Below are 26466 nucleotides of genomic sequence, written 5' to 3'. Positions count from 1 at the left end.
AAATAGAGCTTCAGAGGTGGTTCACTTAAAGGAACCGGCTCTAAGAATTCAGAGGCGGTTCATAAGCTGCAGTGCCCAATGATATGGTTAGAAACAGTTTCCTATGTGGACCGCCTCTAATAGAAATAGGAGGCGTTGTTGAAATTTATTTTTGTACTAGTGGGAAGACCTTGATTAATGCGCAGACCATGGAGGTGGGTGCTTCGTTGCCTCGGTTAATAAATATAAAAAACAAAAAAACGAGAATCCCATGCATAGGCCTGCTGAGCCCATCCATAGGGCCACCGAGCCCATCCATAGGTGGTGGTCGCCGCTCCTCAAATCTGCAGCCCCCTCGTCGGATCCACACCGTGGCTCGCCAGATCTGCCGTAGAAGAGAGGGAGGAAGGGCGCCGGAGAGAAACCACCCCTATACAGAGAGGGCTCCATCGCCGCTGTGGATCCAAAGCCTCGGAGGTGGTGCTCTAGATCTACGCCAAAGGAGGAGGGCTTGCTCCCCACGCGTCGTGATGGAGGAGGGAGGGACCAACCTGTTGCTTGATCTACGCCAGAGAAGGAGGGGGCCACTGCTAGCGCGGCGGAGGAGGTGGGGCTAGCCCCTGTGAATAGTGCCGGAGGAGGAAGGGATCGGGTCGCCGCTAGATCTACACTAGACAAGGAGGGGGCCGTTCCCAGCATGCCATGATGAAGGAGGCGGTGGCCAGTCCTTGCTAATAGTGCTGGAGGAGGATGGGATGGGCCAGTGCCAAATCTACACTAGAGGAGGAGGGGCTAGCCCCCACAAGCAGCGTCGGAGGAGAAGGGGGTTAGAGCAGTGCGCCGGAGGAGGGAGAGGAAGAGGCATCAAGTGCTGTGAGAGGGGGAGGAGGGGTGAGGGTAGAGCTATGACAGAGACTAAGATTGGATAAGTTATATATATGATGACCGTAATATCGGGCCAAGATGGGCTGCTTGGGCTCCAACCAGGGACAGCCTTATAGTGTGCCCGCCTCTAAAAATAGATTTATGGTGGCAGACACTTTAATTTTGACCACCTCCGTTAATCGGTTTACAAGGTGGACAAACATGACGACCTCTGTAAATAAATAAATGTGACCGCCTCCATTAATTGCCTAGCAATTTCGGAGGCAGATGCATTTTGTGCCTGCCTTCATTAATATTTGGAGACTGTCATCTAAAATTATTTCTGTAGTAGTGGAATATCCTAACCCGGGTCGATCCCATTCCAAACATCCCCAATCCAAACACAAGATCATGTGGATCAAACCTGGGATATCCTAGTTTGCAAACCAAACACACGGTAGGGAACTATGAGGGCGAGCCCTCTTCCTACTATTCTTGTGGGCAACTGGGCAAGCATGGGTGGATGGAGGTTGAGCCTCCATGGCGGCGCACGGGGCATGACTTCGAGCTAGTGAGTTGTAGTAGGGACATATTTGTTGTGTTTTTCAACAGTTTCTAAAATCTTGCTCTTAAAATGTATAAAATAATTTTACATTAGAAATTCCAGATTATTATTATTTTTTGTATATCTGCATTGAGAACCCTCTAGTACTCCTTATTCTTCACCATGCCATTCCACCTCTCCCCGTTATTAGACACGCGTTTTTCCTCGTAACTGGATCGTTTTTCGCAAGTGCAGCAAAATTATGAGGTGAGACAAGGAGCTATTGTAGAGCAGCTCCCTCCATCATAATATATAAGACATATTCATTTTTTATTCATATCCGATAATATAAGGCGCGCGCTTTCTTGAAGCGCGTATATCGATGTAGTAGTGTTAATAGAGAAAATTAAATGCATTCCTTTATTTTTGAATCGGAGATGGTTATACCTTATATACTAGGACGAAGGGAGTATTACCAAAAGATTGGGAGTGGATTTTATAAACTTTTGGAGATGCTCGCGTCCATAAGACTATCTCCAATATGAGACCTATATGGGCACTCAAAATCAAAATGGATAGCAGGAGACCTAAAATCAGCCCACAACAAAATACTATATGGGAGACCTATTTTAGGTTGTTTAAGGGACACAACGTAAATATGAGTATCCTCTCTTCTAGAAATCCATTTGCAGAAAGGATTCTCTTTTAGGTATTGTTGTTGGAGAAGATGTCGAATGAGTATTGAATATTTTGCTTGTAGCACTATCTAAATATTGAATGAGTCTTATATTTTAGGTATTTTTGTTGGAGATAGTCTAACCCATCAATGAATATGAAGGCAGAAGAAGAAAGAATATGGATGTACAAGAGGGAAAAAAATAAAAACAATTAGGATGACTTGAAAATAATTCATGACTCATGATGCAATATCCAATCAGTCAATGTAGAAGTGAAAAGATGTGAGGGAGTATAAAGAGAGAAAAAAAATATGTTTTTAGTGCAAATGTAGAAGAGAAAGAAACATATAACTGGCTGAAATAACTTAAAAATAGTATGAGATTTCTGATGAAAAAAGTATTTTCAACCTTTCAACAAATATATTTGCTATTTTCGCACCCCGTCCACCGCCGACCGCTCGTTCGTCAGCCTCAGCACCGGGGCGCATGGCCGCCCGGTCTATGCTACTCCACCGGCGCCCCTGGCCCTGCCGCCTGCGCCGCTCGTTGCCCCGTGCAGTCCGCGCGCCACGGGAATGGCCAACCAGGACATTTATCGGTTTGCGCACCCTCTCCCCCTCCCCTTCCCTTCTCTTCTCTCTTTCCGCTCTCCCTCTCTCCCCGGCTTCCGATTGGGGATTGTTTATTGGCTTCTGGTTTTAGTCAACTATTACTGTATTTGCATGTTCAGGTATGTTATTCAAAACTAGAATTGCTAGATGCATTAGCGCTCAGTGATAATTCTGCATTTACCATTGAAATATTACAGCGTATCTATGCTTTTAGGAGAGTAAAACTCGATTGCCTTGCAATGTGTGTTACATATATATTAATATAGCTGTGGAATTCTAGCACAATACCTTATCCAACAATAATAAGGTTCTTTTTGGCCTTTGCTCGCATAATCAGATGACCTCCACTTTAGCTTGAGAGCTGTGGAATTCTAGCACAATACATTATCCAACAATCATAAGGTTCTTTTTGGCTGTTGCTCGCATAATCAGATGACCTCCACTTTAGCTTAAGATGCTAGATATGTTGATTTGATCGCGTTGCTTCTTATGCTCGTGGAATCAGATTCTTTGCTACAGCCGGTTGGTGATACTATCAATATCAAACAATAGATGGATCTTGTGAAAACTTGATTTCATAGGACTGATTGTAGGGTGAGTCTGTTGAATTGGAGTAGGGAGTTATTAGACAGACGTATGGAATTATGAATCGGAGATGTTTACACAAATCAAATACAAGTGGAGGAGGGAGCACTGATACAATCATGTGAAATTTTTGGATTGTCTTCATTCTACTTTGATCCAATGCCCATGTTCCCAACCAGTCAATAGGAATTAGGATCTTATGTTATTTAGAAAATCAAAAACTCCTGGTACTTTTGTCATAAACCAATTACTGAAACTCAATGCCACTGCATAACCAAGGAATTCAGGCTTTCGGGTCCATGTGGTAAACATTGCAAAATATGTGCTATCTTCACTTTTCTGATTTTTTTATGCGTCCTCTGAAAATTGAGTTCACTCTGCAGGTTCCTTCTGTATTTGGATAACCTATAAAGGTCTCAGCGCCCTTCAGTATGATTTTGTTGGCAAAGGATGTTTTCTCCAGGATAATGACAGTTTAGCTTCTGGTTCATCTTATTGTCTGGTGGATCTTTTTTATACCGTGATAAAATGGGGAAGCACTCAGCTGAATCTGGGGTTAGTATGCTGTTGCATGGAGACTTGGATTTACAAATAATTGAAGCAAAATGTCTCCCCAATATGGATCTCATGACAGAAAGGATGCGAAAATGCTTTACTGGGTATGGAGCTTGCAGCACTGATTGTGGGAAGTCGGAGAACGCCCACCCAGACATGAGGAAGATCATTACTAGTGATCCATATGTTTCAGTTTGTCTTTCAGGAGCTACGGTGGCACAAACTCGAGTCATTCCCAACTCGGAGAACCCTAAATGGGATGAGCACTTCTATGTTCAAGTTGCTCATTCAGTTAGCAGAATTGAGTTTCTTGTAAAGGACAACGATGTTTTTGGGGCAGAGCTTATTGGTGTGGCTACAATACCAGTTGAGCACATCACACCAGGTGATATGGTCGGTGGTTGGTTTCCAATTTCTGGTCAGTACAGTAATCCTATGAAGCCATCTCCTGAGCTGCATTTAAATATCCAGTATAAGCCAATCGACATGAACCCACTATACAAGGATGGAGTTGGTGCCGATGGCCCTCAGAGTGTTGGTGTCCCTAATGCTTATTTCCCTCTTAGGAAGGGTGGTAGGGTCACACTGTATCAAGATGCTCATGTTCCTGACAATTTTCAACCTCAGATTGAGATAGATGGTGGGAGGACATATGAACAAAACAAATGCTGGGAAGATATTTGTCATGCAATCATTGAGGCTCATCACCTTATCTACATAGTCGGCTGGTCCTTGTATCACCCTGTGAAGCTTGTAAGGGAGTCAACAAAACCTGTTCCCAATGGAAACCCTGTCACCATTGGGGAAATTTTGAAGCGCAAAGTTCAAGAAGGAGTCCGTGTTATAGTGTTGCTTTGGGATGACAAAACATCACATGACAAATTTCTCTTAAAAACAGTAGGGTTCTTTCCTCCCATAGCACCTCTTCATTTCCTACTTTGCTGAAATGGATATATATCAGAATTACTTCACTATTTTTCTTAAATTTTTGTCAAGAGGTAGACATAGCAAACAAGGACTAGATAGTACTCTTGTCTAATTACTAGATGATAATGATGAGAAGAATATAATAACTGAAAAGGTAGAGGTATTTTTTGAGAATTAAAGGTAGAGGTATTTTGATGATGTGTAATTCCTTGTGGTCAATGTCCCTGGTGTCTCTCCTAAGATTTTTGTCAAGATGAATACACAAAGAATTAAGCTAATAAGGTCAATTGTTAAACTATTTAAACCTGCATATGCTGTGTTTTTTTTCTTCTTTGTTATTTTTGTTGTATTTTCGGTTTATTCTGTAATTATTTATTTGTTTTCTATCTTAATATAATGATAATCAGTCATCTGTGTTTTTTCTTGAAAAAAAAATTATGAACAAGATAAGCCTAAAGAAGTATAAAATGCAAACTGCAAGTTTCAGTTGCTGCTCTTATTGTTTTGACTATTAGTGCATGTATGCTGCTTCCTTTAAAGAAGAATAGTCTGATAGAAATGATGTAGGTGGAATGCAGGATGGTCTCATGCATACACATGATGAAGAAGCTCGAAAATATTTCAGGCATTCAGGTGTCCATTGTGTGCTGTCTCCTCGCTATGCTAGCAACAAACTTAGCATTTTCAAGCAGCAGGTTTGGATATTGTTTCTCCCTTATTACATACATGTACACTGAATTGCTACATTGCTGGTTTCATCATATCAAGCACTCATTCTTATTGTCTCTGTTAGTCCTTTGTCCTATCATGTACATTGTCACTCACTCTCCACATCCTGTGCATTGTCCTTCAAAATGTAGACTTACACTTTGAGCTGATAATTGCATTTTATTAAAGCTGTATATACTTTTTTGGTTCGGATAATAAGTTGCGAGTTAGTGAAAAGGGTTTTTTTTTTGGGAACGAGCTAGTGATAAAGTTGGCAGTTTGATATATATGCTGCTGAAAAACAAAGACTCAAATTCGCATTGTGTATGTTATAGCATTCTTGTGGAGAAACCTTGGGTAGAAAAAAGTGCTGAACTGTTGGCTAGGTATATGAGCATGCTGCTTGCATAGTGCTCTTGGTGAGTCTTCTTAACTGAATTCGAATACAGAAGTATTCGTAATGAAGTTCTGGGTTTGGAGTTAGAATCCATATTTCATAGGTCCTACTTATTTTATAGCACTTACACCCTTGCCTCTGAGTTCTGTAACACTTACTACTAGTATATCTTAAAAAAACAAGTTATCTTCTCCAGGTTGTAGGAACTTTATTTACACACCATCAGAAATGTGTCATTGTAGACACGCAAGCCACAGGAAACAATCGAAAAATAACTGCTTTTATTGGTGGTCTAGACTTGTGTGATGGCAGATATGATACACCTGAACACAGGCTTTTCAAGGATTTAGATACTATTTTCAAGGACGATTTCCACAACCCCACATTCCCTGTAAGTTCTCTACCATGTATTTTTTTCATCTCCAACTATTTTGCTGACTCTCTTACAGAATTTTCTATGCTAGTATTGATAAAGTCAGCATCATGACAGGTTAATAAGCATGGACCCAGACAGCCATGGCATGATTTACATTGTAAAATCGAGGGTCCTGCTGCATATGATATACTTACAAACTTTGAACAGAGATGGAGAAAATCTGCAAAATGGAAAGTCAGTGTCAGAAGAGCTGTGAGTTGGCATCATGATACATTGGTAAAAATTGATAGGATGTCATGGATTGTTTCCCCCACTGCAGATGAATTAAATGCACATGTTGTTGAAGAAAAGGATCCTGAAAACTGGCATGTACAGGTACAATGAGTTATTCATATTGGGATTAATGTAACATTACTCTACTACGTTGTAGATTTGTTTACCTTCGCGTATTTGGTTAGGTTTTCCGATCAATTGATTCAGGATCTGTAAAAGGATTCCCAAAACTTGTTCAAGAGGCTGAATCCCAGGTATGATCCATTTCAGCGAATAGCCATGGAATGTGAATTTATTTTTAATGGAGACCTGGCATAATTAATAATAAAAACATTAAAATACAAGCTTTCTATCAGTAAGATGCTGTTGTACCCTTTTGTTGTGCAGAATCTTGTCTGTGCAAAGAATCTGCAGATAGACAAAAGCATACACAATGCATATGTTAAAGCGATCAGATCTGCGCAGCACTTTGTCTATATTGAAAATCAGTACTTTATTGGGTCTTCATACTACTGGTCTGCACACCGAAGTGCAGGTAACCAGTTGACTGTTAGCTACATGAATTACTTTTGTTTTGTTCTCAGTTGTTCTTAGTCCTCCCATTTGTACCACCAGTCCCTCTACATCAGGATTTGCTTTTGGATCTTGTAATATCTGTTGCTTCAGTTTCCACTACTAGACACATAACCTAGTATAGTTCTAGATCTGTCATTACAAGCAACTAACGACCTTATTTTAGCACTCCTAAGTATTCACTGAGGAATAAATGAACCTTTTACCACTTGTCCAAGGTAAAAAGAAAGAGCATAAATCTGACTGGTTTGATTGCATAAGGTGACGGAAGAAACTAGTAATATGTAATGCATATACCATTTGATGCATTTTTTCTATGACAAGATCCGTAAAGCGAATCCAACTTATGAATTGAATACTCTTTGGAACAGGTGCTGAGAACCTAATACCAATTGAATTGGCCATAAAGATTGCAAGAAAGATTAAGGCAAAGGAAAGGTTTGCAGCATACATTGTTATACCGATGTGGCCCGAAGGCAATCCGACAACTGCTGCTATGCAGGAGATACTCTATTGGCAGGTTGGCTCCTCATCATGGTCGCATTTTCATTGAAAATATTTGATGCACTGTGTTTTTCCCTTATGTTTCTTTTTTCATCGCTTCCATTTTATCTCTTCAAGGGGCATACCATGTCCATGATGTACAAGATCGTCGCAGATGCTCTACGAAAGGAGGGTCTACATGAAAGCCATCCACAGGAGTACCTGAACTTCTATTGCCTTGGCAAGCGTGAAGGTTCCAATGAAGTTTCGTCGACAAGCAATTCCAATGAGAACTCTGCACTAGTAATTACACACATTGTGTTCTTGAATGAGTTGCTCAAATGTGCTATTTAGATCTGTTTTATAAGGATAACCTTGTCTTCATTTTTTTCCAGCGTTTGGCCCAGAAGTTCAGGAGGTTCATGATCTATGTGCACTCAAAAGGGATGATTGTTGACGATGAGTATGTTCTCATCGGATCAGCCAACATAAACCAGAGGTCCATGGATGGCTCACGGGACACAGAGATCGCCATGGGTGCGTACCAGCCTCACTACAGCTGGGCTGGAAGCGGTAGCCCTCCAAAAGGACAGGCATGTCTCTCCTCTGTATGGAATTCTTTGCACCACAGATAGTGCTGAAGCTCATAAGCCATAACACATGCGCCGGTTGCATTGCTGCTCATCTGCAGGTGTATGGGTACAGGATGTCTCTTTGGGCGGAGCACCTGGGCACAGTGGAGGAGTGCTTCCGCCGGCCGGAGTCTGAGGAGTGCGTGCAGCTGGTGAACCAGATGGCAGATGATAACTGGGCGTCCTATGTCTCGCCGCAGATGGTGGATATGAAGGGCCACCTCATGAAGTACCCCGTGAAGGTTGAACAGGATGGGAGGGTGGGACCGCTGCCTGGACAGGAGAGCTTCCCTGATGTCGGCGGTAAGGTGCTGGGCACGCACTCGTCGCTCCCCAATGCGCTGACGACGTGAGTTGGATGGAGCTTGAAGAAGCTCAAAGGTGGCACATGGAGTGCTGAAGCTCTGCTCGTCACAATCGTTGGACGCGGTGCAACAAGTGGTTGATACTTGGGAAAGTTGTTGGTCCGATTTCTAGCTTTAAGGCTGTAATGTATGATATGAAGAAGTGTATGTATGTATTATAAATTATGATGAAAAGAGACGTGGGCAATATTATTCTTTGGGCATTGCAATTTCTTTGGGGCTCAATGCCATTATATACGTTGATTTTTCATCATGGTTGTAACAACCTCTGTGTTAAGCTAGGAACTACTTTATACTGATTATAGACATGTTGGTTCCTATGGCGCGACTGGCGAAGAATTCTGTAAGGGCTACTTTGGCAGCGGGGGCCAATTAACCCTGGGCAGATAACCCTGCACGTGGAAGTTTTTGGACTTTTGATTCCCACCTTCGCCGCAGGGAAGATTAGCACTTGTGGGAGAGTTTCCCTGTCGCTGTTTGGCAGCATGCTGTCTTGCTCCCATGGAATCCCTCACGGATTGCAACGTTATCACAGAATACCCAGGGATACATATATTTAGAAAAAATGCTCAAGTTCTTGATGCATTCTTGTCGTTATTCACTAAAACATGATGAGTAAATTGAAAACAATGTCTAGAAAAATCAGAAAAAAATCAAATAAAATTAGAAAAGTAAAATGATATAAAAAAAGACACAACTGATCAGGCATGCATGCACGGATCAGTCCTGTGATGACTCATGATGCTCTGCTGCACATCTACAATGCCTAGGATTCCAGGAAAAGTAATATAACAAAGTCATTACATATCAATGCTAGCATCTCATAGTGATAGAAATATCTGAATAAGTCTGTTTACATAAAGACTTATATAGGTGTTTCAAACTGAAATCAAGTCTTTGCACAACTACATAAAAGCCAGAAATGCCAACGATCATTACAAAATTTGACCACACTTCAGGTTACCAGACATTTCAGGTTACCAAAATAATACAAATAATTGAGTGACATGAGAAACCAGCTAGTAAAAACAATTTTCTTCTCAAATCATGCTTTTACTTCCACACCAAGAACCCTGCAGGTATACAAGAAAAAATTAATAGCTAGAGACATACCTAAAGTAAACTAATCTAGTGTTGGATACATCAACTTGAACCAAGCGTAAACATGTGGGATGCCACATCAAGAAAATTACAAATGCTAAAACAAATTGTTAAGTACATCTAAGCTCCACAAGATCAGTCATAGAATGCTAAAACATGTGGGATGCCACTCAAGTTGTTAAGTACATCTAAGCTCCACAAGATCAGTCATAGAATGCTAAAACAAATTCAATCAGACCTACATAGAAGGATGTCTGAGATACTTTTTTTGAGAAACCAGAGTAAAAAAGATGGCACATTTGTCATAGAATATTAGCTAAATAAGTCCCAATCCATAAACCATAAATAATCTACAAAGTGAAACACATAATTTGTCTAAACCACAACTTGTTGTTACTGCAAGGCACACATAACTAAACCAGATTGAATCATTGTTGAATCTTAGACAATGAGTGTTACTATATACTAACAGTAAAGCCTTTTGTGCATTTTGAGAATGCAAGGAATGTGTGGCTGCAGCAACCAGCAACCAGCAGCCGATCGACCATCAGCATGCCAGCAGCAGCAGCATCTTTGAATAAACTCCTTGGCTGCTTCAGGCACTGTTTTTTTTCTGCCCTCTGATCCCTCTCTCTTTTCTTTTGCAGTGTTCATTCAGTACAAACATTATTTGAATAAACTTGCCGCTCCTGTTCCTTTGACATTTCAATTTCTACTACTAGTACCTCCGTAATCTCCTCGTTCCTAAATTAAAGGTATGACCATTGAATAGAACCAAGTGCTGTAGTTTATGTACTGTGCTGTGAATCTGTGATGCAAGGCTAAACTAGCTTTGTAGGCAGCAAATGGCCATGCACAAAGTGAAGGAAAGGACTAATAGATGGACGATTTTTTTTGCCAAATCTTTAACCAGCTAGTCTATTTAGGCTAATTTTCTAGTTCTAACTAGTAAACTAGCAATAATTGTACACATGCACGTTAAATAAGTGAAGGAAAGGCTAAACTAACTTTAGCCGCTTCATCATGCTATTCTTGTGACCGACAACCGAGCAGGCAAGGAGACTAATCCTGGCTCCCATTGCCAAATAGTACTATCATGATCGCTGTCATGTTCAAACTGGTGAACTGAACTGCTTAAAGTCATGCGGCATAGGCAGCACAACATTGTTTTCTGAACTTTCTGTCAACTGAACTGCGAGTTTCTGAACTTTGTGTGAACTAAACTGCGAGTGCAGGAGTGCTGCATCTGCCTAGCGCAGTACAGGGAGAAGGAGGAGGTTCAGCAGCTGGCGTGCACGCACATCAAAATATCCACAAGAAACAGGTGAGGAAACCCTAGATGCGGTACAGAGAGATGTAGATGGAAGTGGGCTCACCTGTGGAGTCGGGAGTCAGAAGTCGACGAGATGGTGAAGGGTCGAGATAGCGGACTAGAGGGGGGTGAATAGTCCTTTCTAAAACTTAACGCGCCGGCTAACCGAAATAAGTGCGGAATTAAAACTATCGGTCTAGCCAGAACTTCACCTCTCTATCTAAGTTCTTTAGCACCTTGTAACAGATCCTAAACAAGCAAACAAGGTGCTACGTTAGCAAGAGCTTACCTAATTAATTCTAGGAGCAAGGTCACACAAACCTATGCCACTAGTACTTTGTAAACCGGGGAGCTCCTACACAACTAGTAAGCAAAAGCACAAAGCTCCTAGGCTCACTAGCAATGCTCAATAACAAGGCAACCAATGCCAAATTAGAGAGCGCAAAATACTTATCTACACAAACTAAGCAATGTGACTAACAAGGTTACACAAACCAAATTAGTCACGCAAGGGGAACTACTTCTAGCTACACAAGCAAGAAGGTAACTAGCAAGCTACACAAGCTAACTAATTACAAGAGCAACTACACAAGCACAAGTATATGAAGTAAATACAAGCTTGGGTTAAGGACTTGCAAACCAACGGGAAGAACAATGTTGACACGATGATTTTCTCCCGAGGTTCACTTGGTTGCCACCAAGCTACGTCCCCGTTGAGACAGGCTCCAAGGTTGCCGTCGGTCCTCTTGCTAGTGGTGACCCACAAGTCACACTCTCCCACTTGGAGTGCTTATCACAAGCTCTAGCACTTGACCCGACCGGACCACTTGTCGCCCTTCGCGTCTCGCTCTACTAGAGTTGCTCTTCGCGATCCCCGCGGGGTGAGCACAGTACCCCTCACAAATCCTCCTCCGGAGCACCGCACAATCTTCTCGCGTGCTTCAAACGGAGTCACAATCCACCAAACCGTCTAGGTGATGGCAATCACCAAGAGTAACAAGAAATCCCCAATCACAAAGATTTCCTAGTGCCACCAAATGCAAATCTCGAATGCACACATACTAGGCTCTCACTCCCTCACTCGAAATAGCACCAAGCATCAGAGGGATAGGAAAGGGAAATGGTGGATCTTCAACCTCTCATCCACACCCACAAAGGGTTCTCAATCTCTCTAAGAAATTTCAGCTCAGATCCATGAGAGAGAGAGAGGAGAGGGGGAACTCTCGACTTGCTTGCTCTCTGTTGAAAAATAATGGGAGAGCCTCTCAACTGTGTTCCCGAGAGTTGGAGAAGGGAAAGCAAGTGCTCGGTCTGAAATAACTTGGCCAGCCAGCTCTCCAACGGGCAACAAAAATAATGTCGTTTGCCACAACGGGCAGCAGCACAAGCATTGAGTTGCCCTCTGCATTTTCTCAGCACTGGGTCCCATCAAATAAATGAGCAAGTGGCAAAGAGCTGCAACCTCCAACAGTCCACGCGCATGCACTTCTGCCAATCTCCATTCTGAATGGACGAGCAACACCTCAAATTAATGAAGTACCTCCTTGTACTTGAGTGGACCACTCTATGAAGAGCAAAGGTCAATGGCTGCCTCCTTTTATCAAGGTGTGTTCACACTTGCATGCAGTCATGCAAATCACCTTTCTCATTTTCTCTCTCATTTAATATGGCAAGAGCTCCACAACATGCAACGCATGCAAGAATGGTCTCTGCCATTTCCTTCTCACGCACGAGACAGACGACGTGCAGCAGCTATAAATCCTTTCAACTGGTTCCAACTAGCTACAACTGCTTTCAGCTCTCTTTCACCTGCCTGTAGTTGGGCTGCACACTGGATTTAACTGGTTGCGACTGGTTGTGACTCCTTCCAGCTTCTTGCAATTTCCTTCACTTGCTTGCTGTTAAAACTATGCACTGCTTTTAACTGATTTCGACTGGTTTCAACTGGTCGCAACTGCTTCCAGCTTTCTTTCTCGTGCTTGCTGTTGGACTGCACACTAGTTTTAACTAGTTGCGACTGCTTCCAGTTTGTTTCAGCTGCATGCAAAAACTTTCAGCTTGTTTCAGCAGCTTGCAGTTCTTTTACGTCTAGACAGCAGTTCACCTTCTGTGATTTTTCAGTACCTTTTCAAGTAGCTAATTTCACCAAGAATATTCCAAAATAAATTGGACATTTAAATTAGCTTTTCACAAATATTTTTCCACAGCTTTCTCATGCATCTCACCACGTCACTAAGCGCTAGGTATGCAAATGAGACTCACATTTAGTGGCACTAGATAACCATTGCAATTAAAGATTTCTCCTCTTTATAGTACGGTTATCTATTCTAAATCCGGTCAAGCACTTCTCTACACAACTTAGACCGGTGAAATGAAATGCCCTATAAGTTATACCTTTGCCTTGCGCATTCCATTTCATCTCCTTCGATATTGATGCAACACATGCATCAATTAATCACAAATGATATGATCCACTTCATATCCTCACGTGACCATATTGGTTCATCGATCTTGACCTCACTTGCTCTTCACCGTTGCGTCGGTCCATCGACGCCAAGTCTTGCTCAAGCTTCACCGTCACACGCGGTCCCTTGCTTCAAAGCCTCCGACTTGCCCTTCACACTTACAACCAGTCCATCGAGCCAAGCCTCATCTTGATCTTCTCCACCTTGGTCACATGACTCTATGTCATGTCTCATATGCAATGAGCTTCTCCATTATCACATATTCACTTGTGGACTAATCTCCTGTGTATCTCACATAAACACTATTAGTCCACCTAAGTTGTCACTCAATTACCAAAACCAAACAAGGACCTTTCAATCTCCCCCTTTTTGGTAATTGATGACAACTCTTCAAAGATATGGAAATTAAAGCTTTTTCAAGCTAGCACTTCACACAAGTGTAAATTGCTAACTTGCTTTTGGATTTTATGCTACTTATCCAACATTTAAGCTCAATGTCAAGATTTGGATAAGCACCATAAAACCCGACTAAGTGCTAAGATGTATAGAATAAACCTTTGTAGCTCGATACCATTTTTTATATCATTTGAAGTAGACATTGTACACCATCCTTAGCACCATGAGTAGCTAGACAACAAAAACACTAGAAACCCCGTGAGAACAACATTATAAGCAAGGGTCTAGTTTTTTTACTTAAAAAAAATACAAGTCTAGCTACCAACCTATGCATGCTAGTAATCATATCATCAATCAAGTTCTATAACTAGCATACACCAAACAAGCATGCATATTGAATTTAAAAAACTTATGCAATGCAAGCAAGCACATGAATATGCACATATCAAATGCAAACAAACAAGGTTCATGAGCTTGCTCCCCCTACTTGTGTGCTTCTCACGTTCAAGAATTTTGATCCATCTCTTTTTCTTAATGTTGCTCCCTCTTTGTCCATGTCCATGTCCAAACCACCAACTTCCAATATTTCATATCTTTTGTACAAATTTCTCCCCCTTTGTCATCAATTTCCATAAAAGGTATGTGATACCAATTAAAATCACTTGATACCAATTGAAAAAGTGTGCAACTCATTGTGACAAAGGATTGCACGTGGGGTAGATGGTTGAGGCTTGAATCTTGCATTTTTGATGGACATACCATGTGTGTTAGAATGACATCATTTGTATTGCTCTTGAGATACCACATAGGATCTTTGGTGGGGCGCCTCCCCCTATGTCATAGCATGGGTCATTCACTTGTCAATCTTATTGGTGAGGGAACTTTCTTTGCTTGATGATCACTTAAAGTTGAGGATCACTTGTGGAACCACCTTCATGTATGATAGATACCACATGTACAGATGTGATATCATTGAAAGATCTTGTTCGATACCATATGGAAATTTTCTACCACTTGTTCGCTATCTTGAACATTTGCTATCATCATCTTGAGTACCATTTGTAGGATATCACTTGAAGAAATATTAGAGTCTAGATATCCATTTACATAGTTGTCTTGCTTTTGTACTCTAATCATCATGAGCTTCTAATTGTTGACTTGAACTATATTGATTTGCCTAAGCTTCCAAGTCCGGTTTGAACCAATGACAAGCTTTTTCACTCCTCATATTAAGGGTTATCTTGCCAATGTTGTACTTGTTACTTGTTAACAATCCAAATAGATCAAGTACTTGGGTTCACTAGCTCATGAATAAACTCATATACATACCACTAGATCAATTAATTATTCAAGCAATAGTGGTAGGCTTATGAATTTAAAACATTTCATTTGTAATGCATGATCCTAATAAGCATGTACTATATGCACTAACCGCATACTAGTAAGGGATGAAATGATCATGCACATTACAATGATACCTTTGCTATGTTGGAGAAGAGGATAGTCACATAGATTTCAATTCATTTCTCCAATAGCAATGTGAAGTCCAATTATAAGCTTGGTGAAGATAAATTATGAATGCCAATTGATAGATCAAATCTTCACTCATATGAATTTGAGAACCACTTATAATCAAGTCCACTATCTTTTGTTGTGGTTGGCTTGCTTCATATTTTCTTGATCATTGCTTGCATGAGAGAACTACTAAGAATATCACTTGAAATAGCATGACTAGCTCTCTTTTGGGTGTTGCTTGCTCTCTTGATCAATCCTTTTGATTGCTTCAACTAAGCATCTCAAATGTCCTTTAGATCACCACTTTCATGTTAGCCTTCCAAGTACCACACTTGGTTAACCCACTCCTCGGGCGGCACGCCCCTCACATAGGGAGAAGTGACCTCTCTCCAAAGAACTATTCTTGACACTCACGTGAATTGCCTTTGATTGATTGATTCAAGTGATGGACTTAATATGATGAGTATCCGTGAACCCTTCTTTAAGTCCTTTTCTTTCTACTTGTTTAAGTTCTTTTTCTTTCTAAATAATCTCCAATAGTCACTAGAACTTAAACTTCATCTTCATCTTGAGTTTGATCTTGATCTTCAATTTGAGTACTAAAATGTGCACACCAAGTACATTCCACAATCAAATGACCTTGTACTCATTACTTGTCATGCTTCTAGATCAATTCAAAACCAAACTTAGGTGCCTCAAACACTTATAATCATATTTCCAACTTGAGGACCTTTCAATTTAAGTGACTCTAGATCAATCCAATATTTGTCACTTTTCTGACCGATTCTGTACCCTTTAAATAAATATCAATATCTCACAATGTACAGCTCCAAATACCACGAAATTTGGTGGAGATGTAATTCACTAAGTCATCTAGCAGCTGTAAAAATTTGAGCTTCATTTGACTTCTAGATTGCTACCAGATTTCAATTCTTCCACCACTGCTACATGCTGAAAACTGCTGCACTATAGCTGATAAGATCCACTCCAAAACCGAAGTATACCTTATCCAATTCTCTTGAAATTTATATAGAATTTTCTATGATAATTGTAAAGCATGTTTACCAAATTTCAAGTCATTCCAATAAGATTTGATCACTCAAACTCAGACTTGATCTCAGCTAGCTCAGATTTTCAATATTGGACAGGTTTCAAGCACTTGAGCTATACTTCTTCAAATTGAATCAAACTTGACAAAGACTTGTTTGAATACTTTCACAAGACATATATCAATTCAATCCACTTACTAAAAGTCATCTCATGAACTTATCCAACTCAAATCAATCCAAACTTGATTGCTAAGCATTTATCCATTCAAACACCTTATAGCAAGCAACATTGCATATATATCCAATTCAATCAACTCATATGAACCACCCAAATGAATGTGATTAACAAAGATATACCTTGTTTAGCTCATGATCATATAATTTGCAAGCTTTGACTCATGTATTTGCAAGCCATCAAATAATCCAATAAATCACCACAACTTGAATGTGACACTTGTATGTTGTATCATATTTGGACTTCACTATCTTGTCATGGCATTGGGTTTAGATGTGCACTAGGCTTCAATACTTGACTCAATCATATGATGAATAATTATAGGATCAGATAAATCAAGCCTCCAATGCCGATGGTACCTACACACATTCATCCACTTTTTGATGGTACCCAAACTAGGTTGGGTCCTCTCAAGTTAGGAGCAACATACTTAGGCGATGCCTTAGTATGGGTAGCGGGATGTTGTGCAATAGCAACCATAGAGGTACCATCACCATCCTTTCTAAGCATATTAGCATTATCAATTGAAATAGGCTTAGAAGTGTTACCTAGGGGACATGAATGAGCCATGTGTCCCCTTTTCCGGCATAAGTAGCAACTTCTCTTTGATTGAGCCTTTTCTTCCTTGCTCATATGTTGCTTCTCATTACCTTGCCTCTTGAGAGTTGCTTCAGTCTTATTCTCAAGCTTGGTAGGACACTTCGAGGCAAAGTGTCCATCATTCTTACACTCAAAGCACTTGATGTGAGCATAAGCTTTCTTCTTGTCTTCATTCTTGCTCATCATCTTGGCATCTTGGAGTTGCATTGGATGCCTTGCTCTTCTACCCCTTCTTGTTTTCTTCTTTTTCATCATCAAGTCATCACCGTGATGGTTAAACTTGACATGAGCTTGGGGCTTCTCTTGCTCAACTTGTGGCTTTGGTTGAGGCTTTACTTGTTGCTTCACCAATTGCTTGGTTGGGCACATTGAGGTGAGGTGACCCCAAGTGCGGCACTTGAAGCACTTGACATGCTTGAGCCTCTCTTCTTCTTTCATCTTCTTGAGCTTCTCTTTGTTTGGGCAACCATTTACAAGGTGTCCCGCTTCATGGCACCGATAGCACATGGTGTGAGAAAGCTTCTTTTGAAATAGCTTCTTCATCCTCTTTTCTTGCTTTCTTTCGCCCTTTGTCATCTTCTTCTTGAAGCCAAGGCCACATTTGTCACCAAAGTTTCTTTGAGTCTTCAATATATGCTCAAAGGTGACTTTTGAGTTATAGCACCTCTCTAACTTATTGCTCAAATTCTTCACTTCACTTTTGAGCTTATTGTTCTCCTTCAAAAGGTTAGTCTCACAAGACATGGAAGTAGAACAAATATCTAATTGTGAAGAACATGGCATAGATAATAAATCATCATAAGAGGTGGATACATGCTTCTTGCCTACATCACAAAGGTTAGTAACAAAATATGATTGATCATTTGACCCAAGTGATGAGCTCTCACTAGTTTTAATTTCTTTATTGGAAAGCTTCTTAGTGAGAAAAGCATGATCTTTAACTAAGTTGTCATGAGCAACACAAAGTTCCTCATGAACCAATTTTAGCTTCTCATGTGAACAAGTAGTAACATAAAGTAGATGTTTTTGTTGTTCACATGTGATCTTTAGAAATGAGTTTTTATTTTTCAATTTACTTGTTTTTGCCAACTCACTTCTTAAAGCTTTTGAGAGTCTACAAACAAGCTCAAAATTTGGATCATCACAATCAATAATCACACCACCAATAGATACCTTAGCATCACCATGTGACATGAAGCAATGTGGTGTAGTGGATGAGCTTGTAGAAGCATCACTCTCATAGCCATCATCTTCACCATCAAGTGTGCATGGAGTAGCATCATCGGTTGCATCACTTGTGGCATCATCATTGTCCTTGTCAAGTGATCTTGTGGTAGCATCATCATCACCATCACTTGACCATGAGGTGGAGCAATCCTCCACAACCACCATGTTGTGGTCATGCTCACCATCCTCATTTGCGCCCACCTTTGGCACATCATCTTCTTTGGAGATCGCCCCATATTTCTCATTAAGATAATTCCAAATCTCATGGGCGGACTTCATATCCATGATCTCACCAAATATATTATCTTTCATGGATGAATAGAAGATGTTAGTAGCTTGGCAATCGAGATGTAGGCATTTCTTTTGCGCTTGAGTTGCAACCTTTTTATCAATTGCACAAGAAAAGCCCACATCTACAATCCACCACATTTGAGGAGAAATAAACTTAAAATTGCATTGCATCCAATTTCTCCACCGTGCAAAGTGTGTGCCATCAAAAGTGTGTGGACACTCAACATCTAGCCCATAAGTCGCCATCCTCTCGGGTCGGTGAAGACCATAAATGAGAGACCTCGGCTCCGATACCACTTGAAGGGTCGAGATGACGGACTAGAGGGGGGGTGAATAGTCCTTTCTAAAACTTAACGCGCCGGCTAACCAAAATAAGTGCGGAATTAAAACTATCGGTCTAGCCAGGACTTCACCCCTCTATCTAAGTTTTTTAGCACCTTATAAAAGATCCTAAACAAGCAAACAAGGTGCTACGTTAGCAAGAGCTTACCTAATTAATTCTAGGAGCAAGGTCACACAAACCTATGCCACTAGTACTTTGTAAACCGGGGAGCTCCTACACAACTAGTAAGCAAAAGCACAAAGCTCCTAGGCTCACTAGCAATGCTCAATAACAAGGCAACCAATGCCAAATTAGAGAGCGCAAAATACTTAGCTACACAAACTAAGCAACGTGACTAACAAGGTTACACAAACCAAATTAGTCACGCAAGGGGAACTACTTCTAGCTACACAAGCAAGAAGGTAACTAGCAAGCTACACAAGCTAACTAATTACAAGAGCAACTACACAAGCACAAGTATATGAAGTAAATACAAGCTTGGGTTAAGGACTTGCAAACCAACGGAAAGAACAATGTTGACACGATGATTTTCTCCCGAGGTTCACTTGGTTGCCACCAAGCTACGTCCCCGTTGAGACAGGCTCCAAGGTTGCCGTCGGTCCTCTTACTAGTGGTGACCCACAAGTCACACTCTCCCACTTGGAGTGCTTATCACAAGCTCTAGCACTTGACCCGACCGGACCACTTGTCGCCCTTCGCGTCTCGCTCTACTAGAGTTGCTCTTCGCGATCCCCGCGGGGTGAGCACAGTACCCCTCACAAATCCTCCTCCGGAGCACCGCACAATCTTCTCGCGTGCTTCAAACGGAGTCACAATCCACCAAACCGTCTAGGTGATGGCAATCACCAAGAGTAACAAGAAATCCCCAATCACAAAGATTTCCTAGTGCCACCAAATGCAAATCCCGAATGCACACACACTAGGCTCTCACTCCCTCACTCGAAATAGCACCAAGCATCAGAGGGATAGGAAAAGGAAATGGTGGATCTTCAACCTCTCATCCACACCCACAAAGGGTTCTCAATCTCTCTAAGAAATTTCAGCTCAGATCTATGAGAGAGAGAGAGGAGAGGGGGAACTCTCGACTTGCTTGCTCTCTGTTGAAAAATAATGGGAGAGCCTCTCAACTGTGTTCCCGAGAGTTGGAGAAGGGAAAGCAAGTGCTCGGTCTGAAATAACTTGGCCAGCCAGCTCTCCAACGGGCAACAAAAATAATGTCGTTTGCCACAACGGGCAGCAGCACAAGCATTGAGTTGCCCTCTGCATTTTCTCAGCACTGGGTCCCATCAAATAAATGAGCAAGTGGCAAAGAGCTGCAACCTCCAACAGTCCACGCGCATGCACTTCTGCCAATCTCCATTCTGAATGGACGAGCAGCACCTCAAATTAATTAAGTACCTCCTTGTACTTGAGTGGACCACTCTAAGAAGAGCAAAGGTCAATGGCTGCCTCCTTTTATCAAGGTGTGTTCACACTTGCATGCAGCCATGCAAATCACCTTTCTCATTCTCTCTCTCATTTAATATGGCAAGAGCTCCACAACATGCAACACATGCAAGAATGGTCTCGGCCATTTCCTTCTCACGCACGAGACAGACAGCGTGCAGCAGCTATAAATCCTTTCAAATGGTTCCAACTAGCTACAACTGCTTTCAGCTCTCTTTCACCTACCTGTAGTTGGGCTGCACACTGGATTTAACTGGTTGCGACTGGTTGTGACTCCTTCCAGCTTCTTGCAATTTCCTTCACTTGCTTGCTGTTAAAACTATGCACTGCTTTTAACTGATTTCGACTGGTTCCAACTGGTCGCAACTGCTTCCAGCTTTCTTTCTCCTGCTTGCTGTTGGACTGCACACTAGTTTTAACTAGTTGCGACTGCTTACAGTTTGTTTCAGCTGCTTGAAAAAACTTTCAGCTTGTTTCAGCAGCTTGCAGTTCTTTTACGTCTAGACAGCAGTTCACCTTCTGTGATTTTTCAGCACCTTTTCAAGTAGCTAATTTCACCAAGAATATTCAAAAATAAATTGGACATTTAAATTAGCTTTTCACAAATATTTTTCCACGGCTTTCTCATGCATCTCACCACGTCACTAAGCGCTAGGTATATGCAAATGAGACTCACATTTAGTGGCACTATAGAACCATTGCAATTAAAGATTTCCCCTCTTTATAGTACGGTTATCTATCCTAAATCCGGTCAAGCACTTCTCTACACAACTTAGACTGGTGAAATGAAATGCCCTATAAGTTATACCTTTGCCTTGCGCATTCCATTTCATCTCCTTCGATATTGATGCAACACATGCATCAATTAATCACAAATGATATGATCCACTTCATATCCTCACGTGACCATATTGGTTCATCGATCTTGACCTCACTTGCTCTTCACCGTTGCGTCGGTCCATCGGCGCCAAGTCTTGCTCAAGCTTCACCGTCACACGCGGTCCCTTGCTTCAAAGCCTCCGACTTGCCCTTCACACTTACAACCAGTCCATCGAGCCAAGCCTCATCTTGATCTTCTCCACCTTGGTCACATGACTCTATGTCATGTCTCATATGCAATGAGCTTCTCCATTATCACATATTCACTTGTGGACTAATCTCCTGTGTATCTCACATGAACACTATTAGTCCACCTAAGTTGTCACTCAATTACCAAAATCAAACAAGGACCTTTCAGATGGCACGGGCGACGGGAAGCCGGTGTGGAGGAGACGGGGTGCCGGGGCGTAGGCGATGGGATGTCGGGGCGTTGTCGATGGGGGATGACACGGAACGGCGGCGTCGACGGGATGCCGAGGCAGAGGTGTCTCAACGTGATGCGGGGCGCTTCCCCATCTCGATCTGGATGGAGCTCGTCGGTGGAGACCGGAGCACCTGGGTGACGGCGGCGGCCTCACGAGCGACCTCGCGAGTGGAAGAAGACGAGCCGCGAGGCTCGCGTCGCACGGGAAAACTCTCTCGGCGCAATGAGTCGTGGATTTATTCTTCGAGGAAAACACAGGGAAGCGGGCCACAATCCTGGACTTCATGGGCTGCCAAAGAGCGCACAGTTTTGGCCCAGGGGAGATTGCCACGGGCCAGATTGGCCCATGGAAAAGGCCGGGATCCCTCTGGGATATTGGGCTGCCAAAGGAGGCCTAAGGAAAGTTAGGTACCCAACATGAATAAGAGACTATTCGGAAAATGTTTGCTTTAAATTAGCTTCTGGTAACAGCTGATTATATTGAGGCCAAAAACCTTAAATAAAGATCTTTTCTCGAAAAAAACAGGGATCTGGATTACTGGATGTAGTTCTGGTTAAGATGTTGGATTACAAGATACCCATTTGGCAGTTTAGGTCCCGGCGTTCATGCTGTGTATGTTCGAGTCATATGATTTCAGGGAAAGATGTTTGCAACGTCTAACGACAGGTGAGTACTGAAATTCAGACTAAACTGAATATGTGCAAAGGAGCACAGTTCCAATGACTAATGTATGAAGGTTCCATAGCAGTATTTTTTGTTGGCAATTCTGTTCTTTTGGCGTTGGCGGTGTCATTGAGTCGACACCGAATTGTTGTTAGTTGACAGCACATTCTGAACTGACACAAGGTTTCGTGGTGTAGTTGGTTATCACGTCAGTCTAACACACTGAAGGTCTCCGGTTCGAGTCCGGGCGAAGCCAAATTCTTTAATAGCAGAACAAATTGCTCCTCCTCTCTCTTTTTTTTAAAATACTATCATCATATCATAAGGTAATATAATATCACTGCTTTTTGGGATTACCACGTGAAACGGACATCTTGTGCGACCTCAGAAAAGGTAAGTAAAGCACTTCTGTGTAAACAATTCTTTACACGGGCCTTTTGCTGGTTGCTGCGCTAGCGCTACACTACACTATTGCCCCTGTTACACAAGAAAAGCTCCCAGGTTTCTGCCCCCACAACTCTGTTCCCAAAGGCAGTCAACACTGACTTCAAATTCAGCCCTCAGTGCACCTGCGCTAAATCAAATGCCGAACAAATTTTAAGTACATCATCCACATGATGTAAATCCGGAAATACAAACATGGAGCACGACCCAGACCCACCTCAATCAGGTGTTCCATCTTTGTATTGTACCGAGAAGTGAAACATGGCTTTGTTTCTCGCCACAGCGCGACACTATGAGTTACGAGCACCTCATGGGTGCCATTTGATGTTGCAGCCGACGCTGCAGGGAGCCAAACAACAAATGTTAGAAAGCAGAAATGAAATTGTAAGGTGCGACAACAGCGAATCAAATTCTGAAGTAGCTAAAATGACCTTGGCTTTTGTACAAAGGGCAGTTCTTGGCCACTGAGCGCACAGTCAATTGCACGGCTTAGATCCCTGCAAAATTGGGAAAAGAACTTGAGCACAGGGGCAGACTGCAAAGTTGTGCGCGTGCTAATAAGGCGTCACCAAAATTTACCTTCCAGTTACTGGCACATTGTTACTGGGTCTTGAATCGTCGAACTGTCCATGGTAGAAAAGTTCAAAAGGCCTTCGCCCATCCTGCTCTCCGATCAACGAAGAGAATCAGTTATTCTTTGGATATTGCACAATCGGTGAACGCTGGAATCAGTGGTCTTACTTTTTTGAATAAGTAAAACTCAGGTGTGCAGACTGCTCCAAAAGCCTTAGCTACTTCTTGTGACTGTAAGTTGCAGTAGTAACAGTGACAAAAAATAGAAAAATAAAATTAGTAAGAAGGAAGAACCTCAATGCTAAAGCATAGCACTTGAACTAAACATCTTCACGGTCACTGAATATCTTTGAATTGAAGGTACAATGTGGCCAGACCTCATCATAAAGATATGGGAAAGGATATTTGAACAACTTTGCTTCTTCAGCCATGTGTTCTGGGCCATCCTGCAGTAATCAAAAAGTCAATTTTTGGTCCAACTAGAAACCTGAACAACTTCATGAACCATATAGAAAACATATGTCCTGACACAGGAGCAAGAGAACAGAAAAGCAAAACCAATGACTCAACTAGTGATTTGTTCGTAAAGCAACCCCCACTGCCACTGAGCAAAAGTTATTGTGTGATATATGCTGTTAAAATTTAGAAAATTTGAGTGCTGATAAATGTAAGAGCACATAGAAAGAGCGCTTTACAGTCTGTATTCTCCTTTTCTTTTACCAGAGTAGTCATAGTCAAAGACTTGCATTCCAGATCTTAGGAATTAAAAAGCAAGCTACAATAAAATTTTGTGGATTCTTATGTTCTGTCCAAAAGAATCTCCTGGTGCTATTTCAGGAAAAAAAGCAGAAAAACTAAGGCCTTGTTTAGTTCACCCCAAAAAGCAAAAAGTTTTCAAGATTCCCGTCACATCGAATCTTGCGACACATGCATGAAGCATTAAATATAGACGAAAGCAAAAACTAATTACACAGTTTAGCTGTAAATCGCGAGACGAATCTTTTGATCCTAGTTAGTCCATAATTAGATAATATTTGTCACAAACAAACGAAAATGCTACAGTACCGAAATCCGAAATCTTTTCGGAACTAAACAAGGCCTAAGTGAGAAAAGGCAATCATGGTTGCAACTCCTAACCTGGGGATGCGTCCTAACTGAGTTGGACGATATGGCAACAGCACCAAGTCCTTTCTGCACATTGTATCTAGAAGTTATCACAAATGTAAACAGAAGAGGAAGCTCTGCCAGCTCTTCCAAGTTCCAAGTTGTTACCTACTTACCTCCACATAGAAAGAGGTGAGCTTGGCAATGTCCTTTTTCAGATGTTTCACAAATGGGCAGTGATTGCATATGAACATAACCTGAAGAGGAAACAAGTCAGACTGGGTTCAGAATGAAAGACTGTAGCTCTGTAAGAGCTGACAACAATCAGCAATAGAACTGAGCACGTATCTAGATTCGGGTGTTGCTTCAGTCAAGTTACAAGCAGAAATCAGACACAATTAGCTGCGCAGGAAAATGTGGTGTACGTGTGGAATGAACAAGAGGACATATATAATGCTGAAATAAAAATCCACTGACAAGCAGTGCAGAGTTGCCCTCGAAGTCATCCAACGTCCAGAGCTTCCCGGTCAGTGGCTCAGGGAGCTGCACACCCACGGAACCACCACAAAGACAAGCAAGCACACCAGCATCATCATCAGGTTCAAAACCAAATCTTGGTCAGGACTTCAGCAAGCAGCCTGTGCCAAACTGACCGACAGACCTCGAACTCCGGCGCGCGGAAGCCGATACCTACGCCGGTGGACTCCGTCCGGGCCATGCGCACCCTGAGCAGCCGCCGCAGCCGCCGCCTGCCCGCGGCCGGCGGCGAGGCGAGGGAGCCGTGCGAGCGGCGGTGGAGAGGAAGCGCGAGGAGGCGCGGGCGGGATGAAGAGGCGGCGAACGAAGAGGGGAGGGGAGAGGTGGAGGTCCGCGCGCCGGCGACGGACAGGGACATGGCGCTCGCTGCTCTGCTACTCGGCTACACCCCCTCTGTGTGTGGCTGTGGGTTCGCCTGGGAAGGAAATTGTCTTCATCCTATGCCGCCGCCCCTAGAACCTTGTTTAGTTCCAAAAATTTTTAAAAAACGGACTGCACTTTCGTTTGTATGTGATAAATATTGTCCAATTATAGACTAATTAGATTTAAAAATTTATCTCACAAATTACAGATAAACTGTGTAATTAGTTTTTATTTTTATCTATATTTAGTGCTTTATGCATGTGTCCAAAGATTCGATGTGATAGGAATCTTAAAAAATTTTGGGTTTTCAGAAGGAAAGCCTAAGGCCCTATTTAGTTCTTCAAGGAAAAAATTTCGCGATACTATAGTACTTTCATTTGTTCGTGGTAATTATTGTCCAAACATAGACTAACTAGGCTCAAAAGATTTGTCTCGTAAATTTCGACCAAACTATGCAATTAGTTTTTATTTTCGTCTATATTTAATACTCCATGCATACGTCTACAAATTCGATATAATGAGGAATCTTGAAAAATTTTAGGTTTTGGGATAGAAATAAACAAGGCCTAAATTACTGATGTTTTGCATGAGATGGTATATATAGCTTATATATTGACAAAAATGTGGCAGTCGTCGTAAATGCTAACCCAGAATTATCATAACCTACTCCAGCGTCGTCACAATTTTATGACAATGTTTGTACATCATTGTTTAATATATTTCTTTTTAAATAACTACTTCTGTATCATCCATTTTAGCAACTGCACCTCACATGTGAGAGACTAAGAGCATCTCTAACATTAGCCAAAAAGACTAGCCAAATTTACTAATTTAACTACTCTCTAAAATAGATTTCATAAAAAAATATTAGAGTACTCCAACAGACTCTATAAAGGATTGCTAGTGAGATAGGCTATCCAAAAGCATAGTTATTAGGACCGGACCGGAC

General features: G+C 41.8%; 2 protein-coding genes and 1 non-coding gene across 7 annotated transcripts; 2 read left to right on the top strand and 1 right to left on the bottom strand.

The window, feature by feature from the left end:
• On the top strand, positions 2528 to 8853 carry LOC8054460 (phospholipase D delta). 3 transcript variants are annotated; one of them, XM_002461749.2, is made up of 11 exons: positions 2528 to 2662; positions 3644 to 4712; positions 5321 to 5437; positions 6044 to 6238; positions 6338 to 6598; positions 6682 to 6750; positions 6884 to 7031; positions 7441 to 7589; positions 7691 to 7855; positions 7948 to 8145; positions 8244 to 8853. In XM_002461749.2, the coding sequence occupies exons 2-11, from the start codon at positions 3789 to 3791 to the stop codon at positions 8535 to 8537; spliced, it is 2520 nt and encodes an 839-aa protein (XP_002461794.1). In that variant the 5' UTR covers positions 2528 to 2662; positions 3644 to 3788; the 3' UTR covers positions 8538 to 8853. The 3 variants fall into 3 exon arrangements, with proteins under 3 accessions (XP_002461794.1, XP_021310201.1, XP_021310202.1); XM_021454526.1 differs by lacking the exon at positions 2528 to 2662 and adding an exon at positions 2803 to 3564; XM_021454527.1 differs by lacking the exon at positions 2528 to 2662 and having other exon boundaries at positions 4340 to 4712; positions 5310 to 5437.
• Positions 22679 to 22752, top strand: TRNAV-AAC. Its single transcript has one exon. It is a non-coding gene; the product is annotated as a tRNA-Val (tRNA).
• On the bottom strand, positions 22814 to 25576 carry LOC110432319. Of its 3 annotated transcripts, none has more exons than XR_002449744.1 (10): positions 25279 to 25575; positions 25095 to 25160; positions 24794 to 24874; positions 24651 to 24704; positions 23891 to 23959; positions 23682 to 23744; positions 23520 to 23602; positions 23372 to 23437; positions 23158 to 23279; positions 22814 to 23065 (listed from the first exon to the last, which is right to left on the bottom strand). XR_002449744.1 is itself a non-coding variant. In XM_021452474.1 (9 exons), exons 1-9 carry the CDS (start codon positions 25510 to 25512, stop codon positions 23249 to 23251), a joined length of 747 nt encoding a protein of 248 aa, XP_021308149.1. In that variant the 5' UTR covers positions 25513 to 25576; the 3' UTR covers positions 23072 to 23248. The 3 variants fall into 3 exon arrangements, 1 of the variants encoding a protein (XP_021308149.1); XR_002449745.1 differs by having other exon boundaries at positions 24794 to 24981; positions 25279 to 25526; XM_021452474.1 differs by lacking the exon at positions 22814 to 23065 and having other exon boundaries at positions 23072 to 23279; positions 25279 to 25576.

The sequence above is a fragment of the Sorghum bicolor genome, chromosome 2 (genome assembly GCF_000003195.3).
Source record: "Sorghum bicolor cultivar BTx623 chromosome 2, Sorghum_bicolor_NCBIv3, whole genome shotgun sequence".
NCBI lineage: Eukaryota > Viridiplantae > Streptophyta > Magnoliopsida > Poales > Poaceae > Sorghum > Sorghum bicolor.
This window is presented reverse-complemented; position numbering and strand designations above follow the sequence as displayed.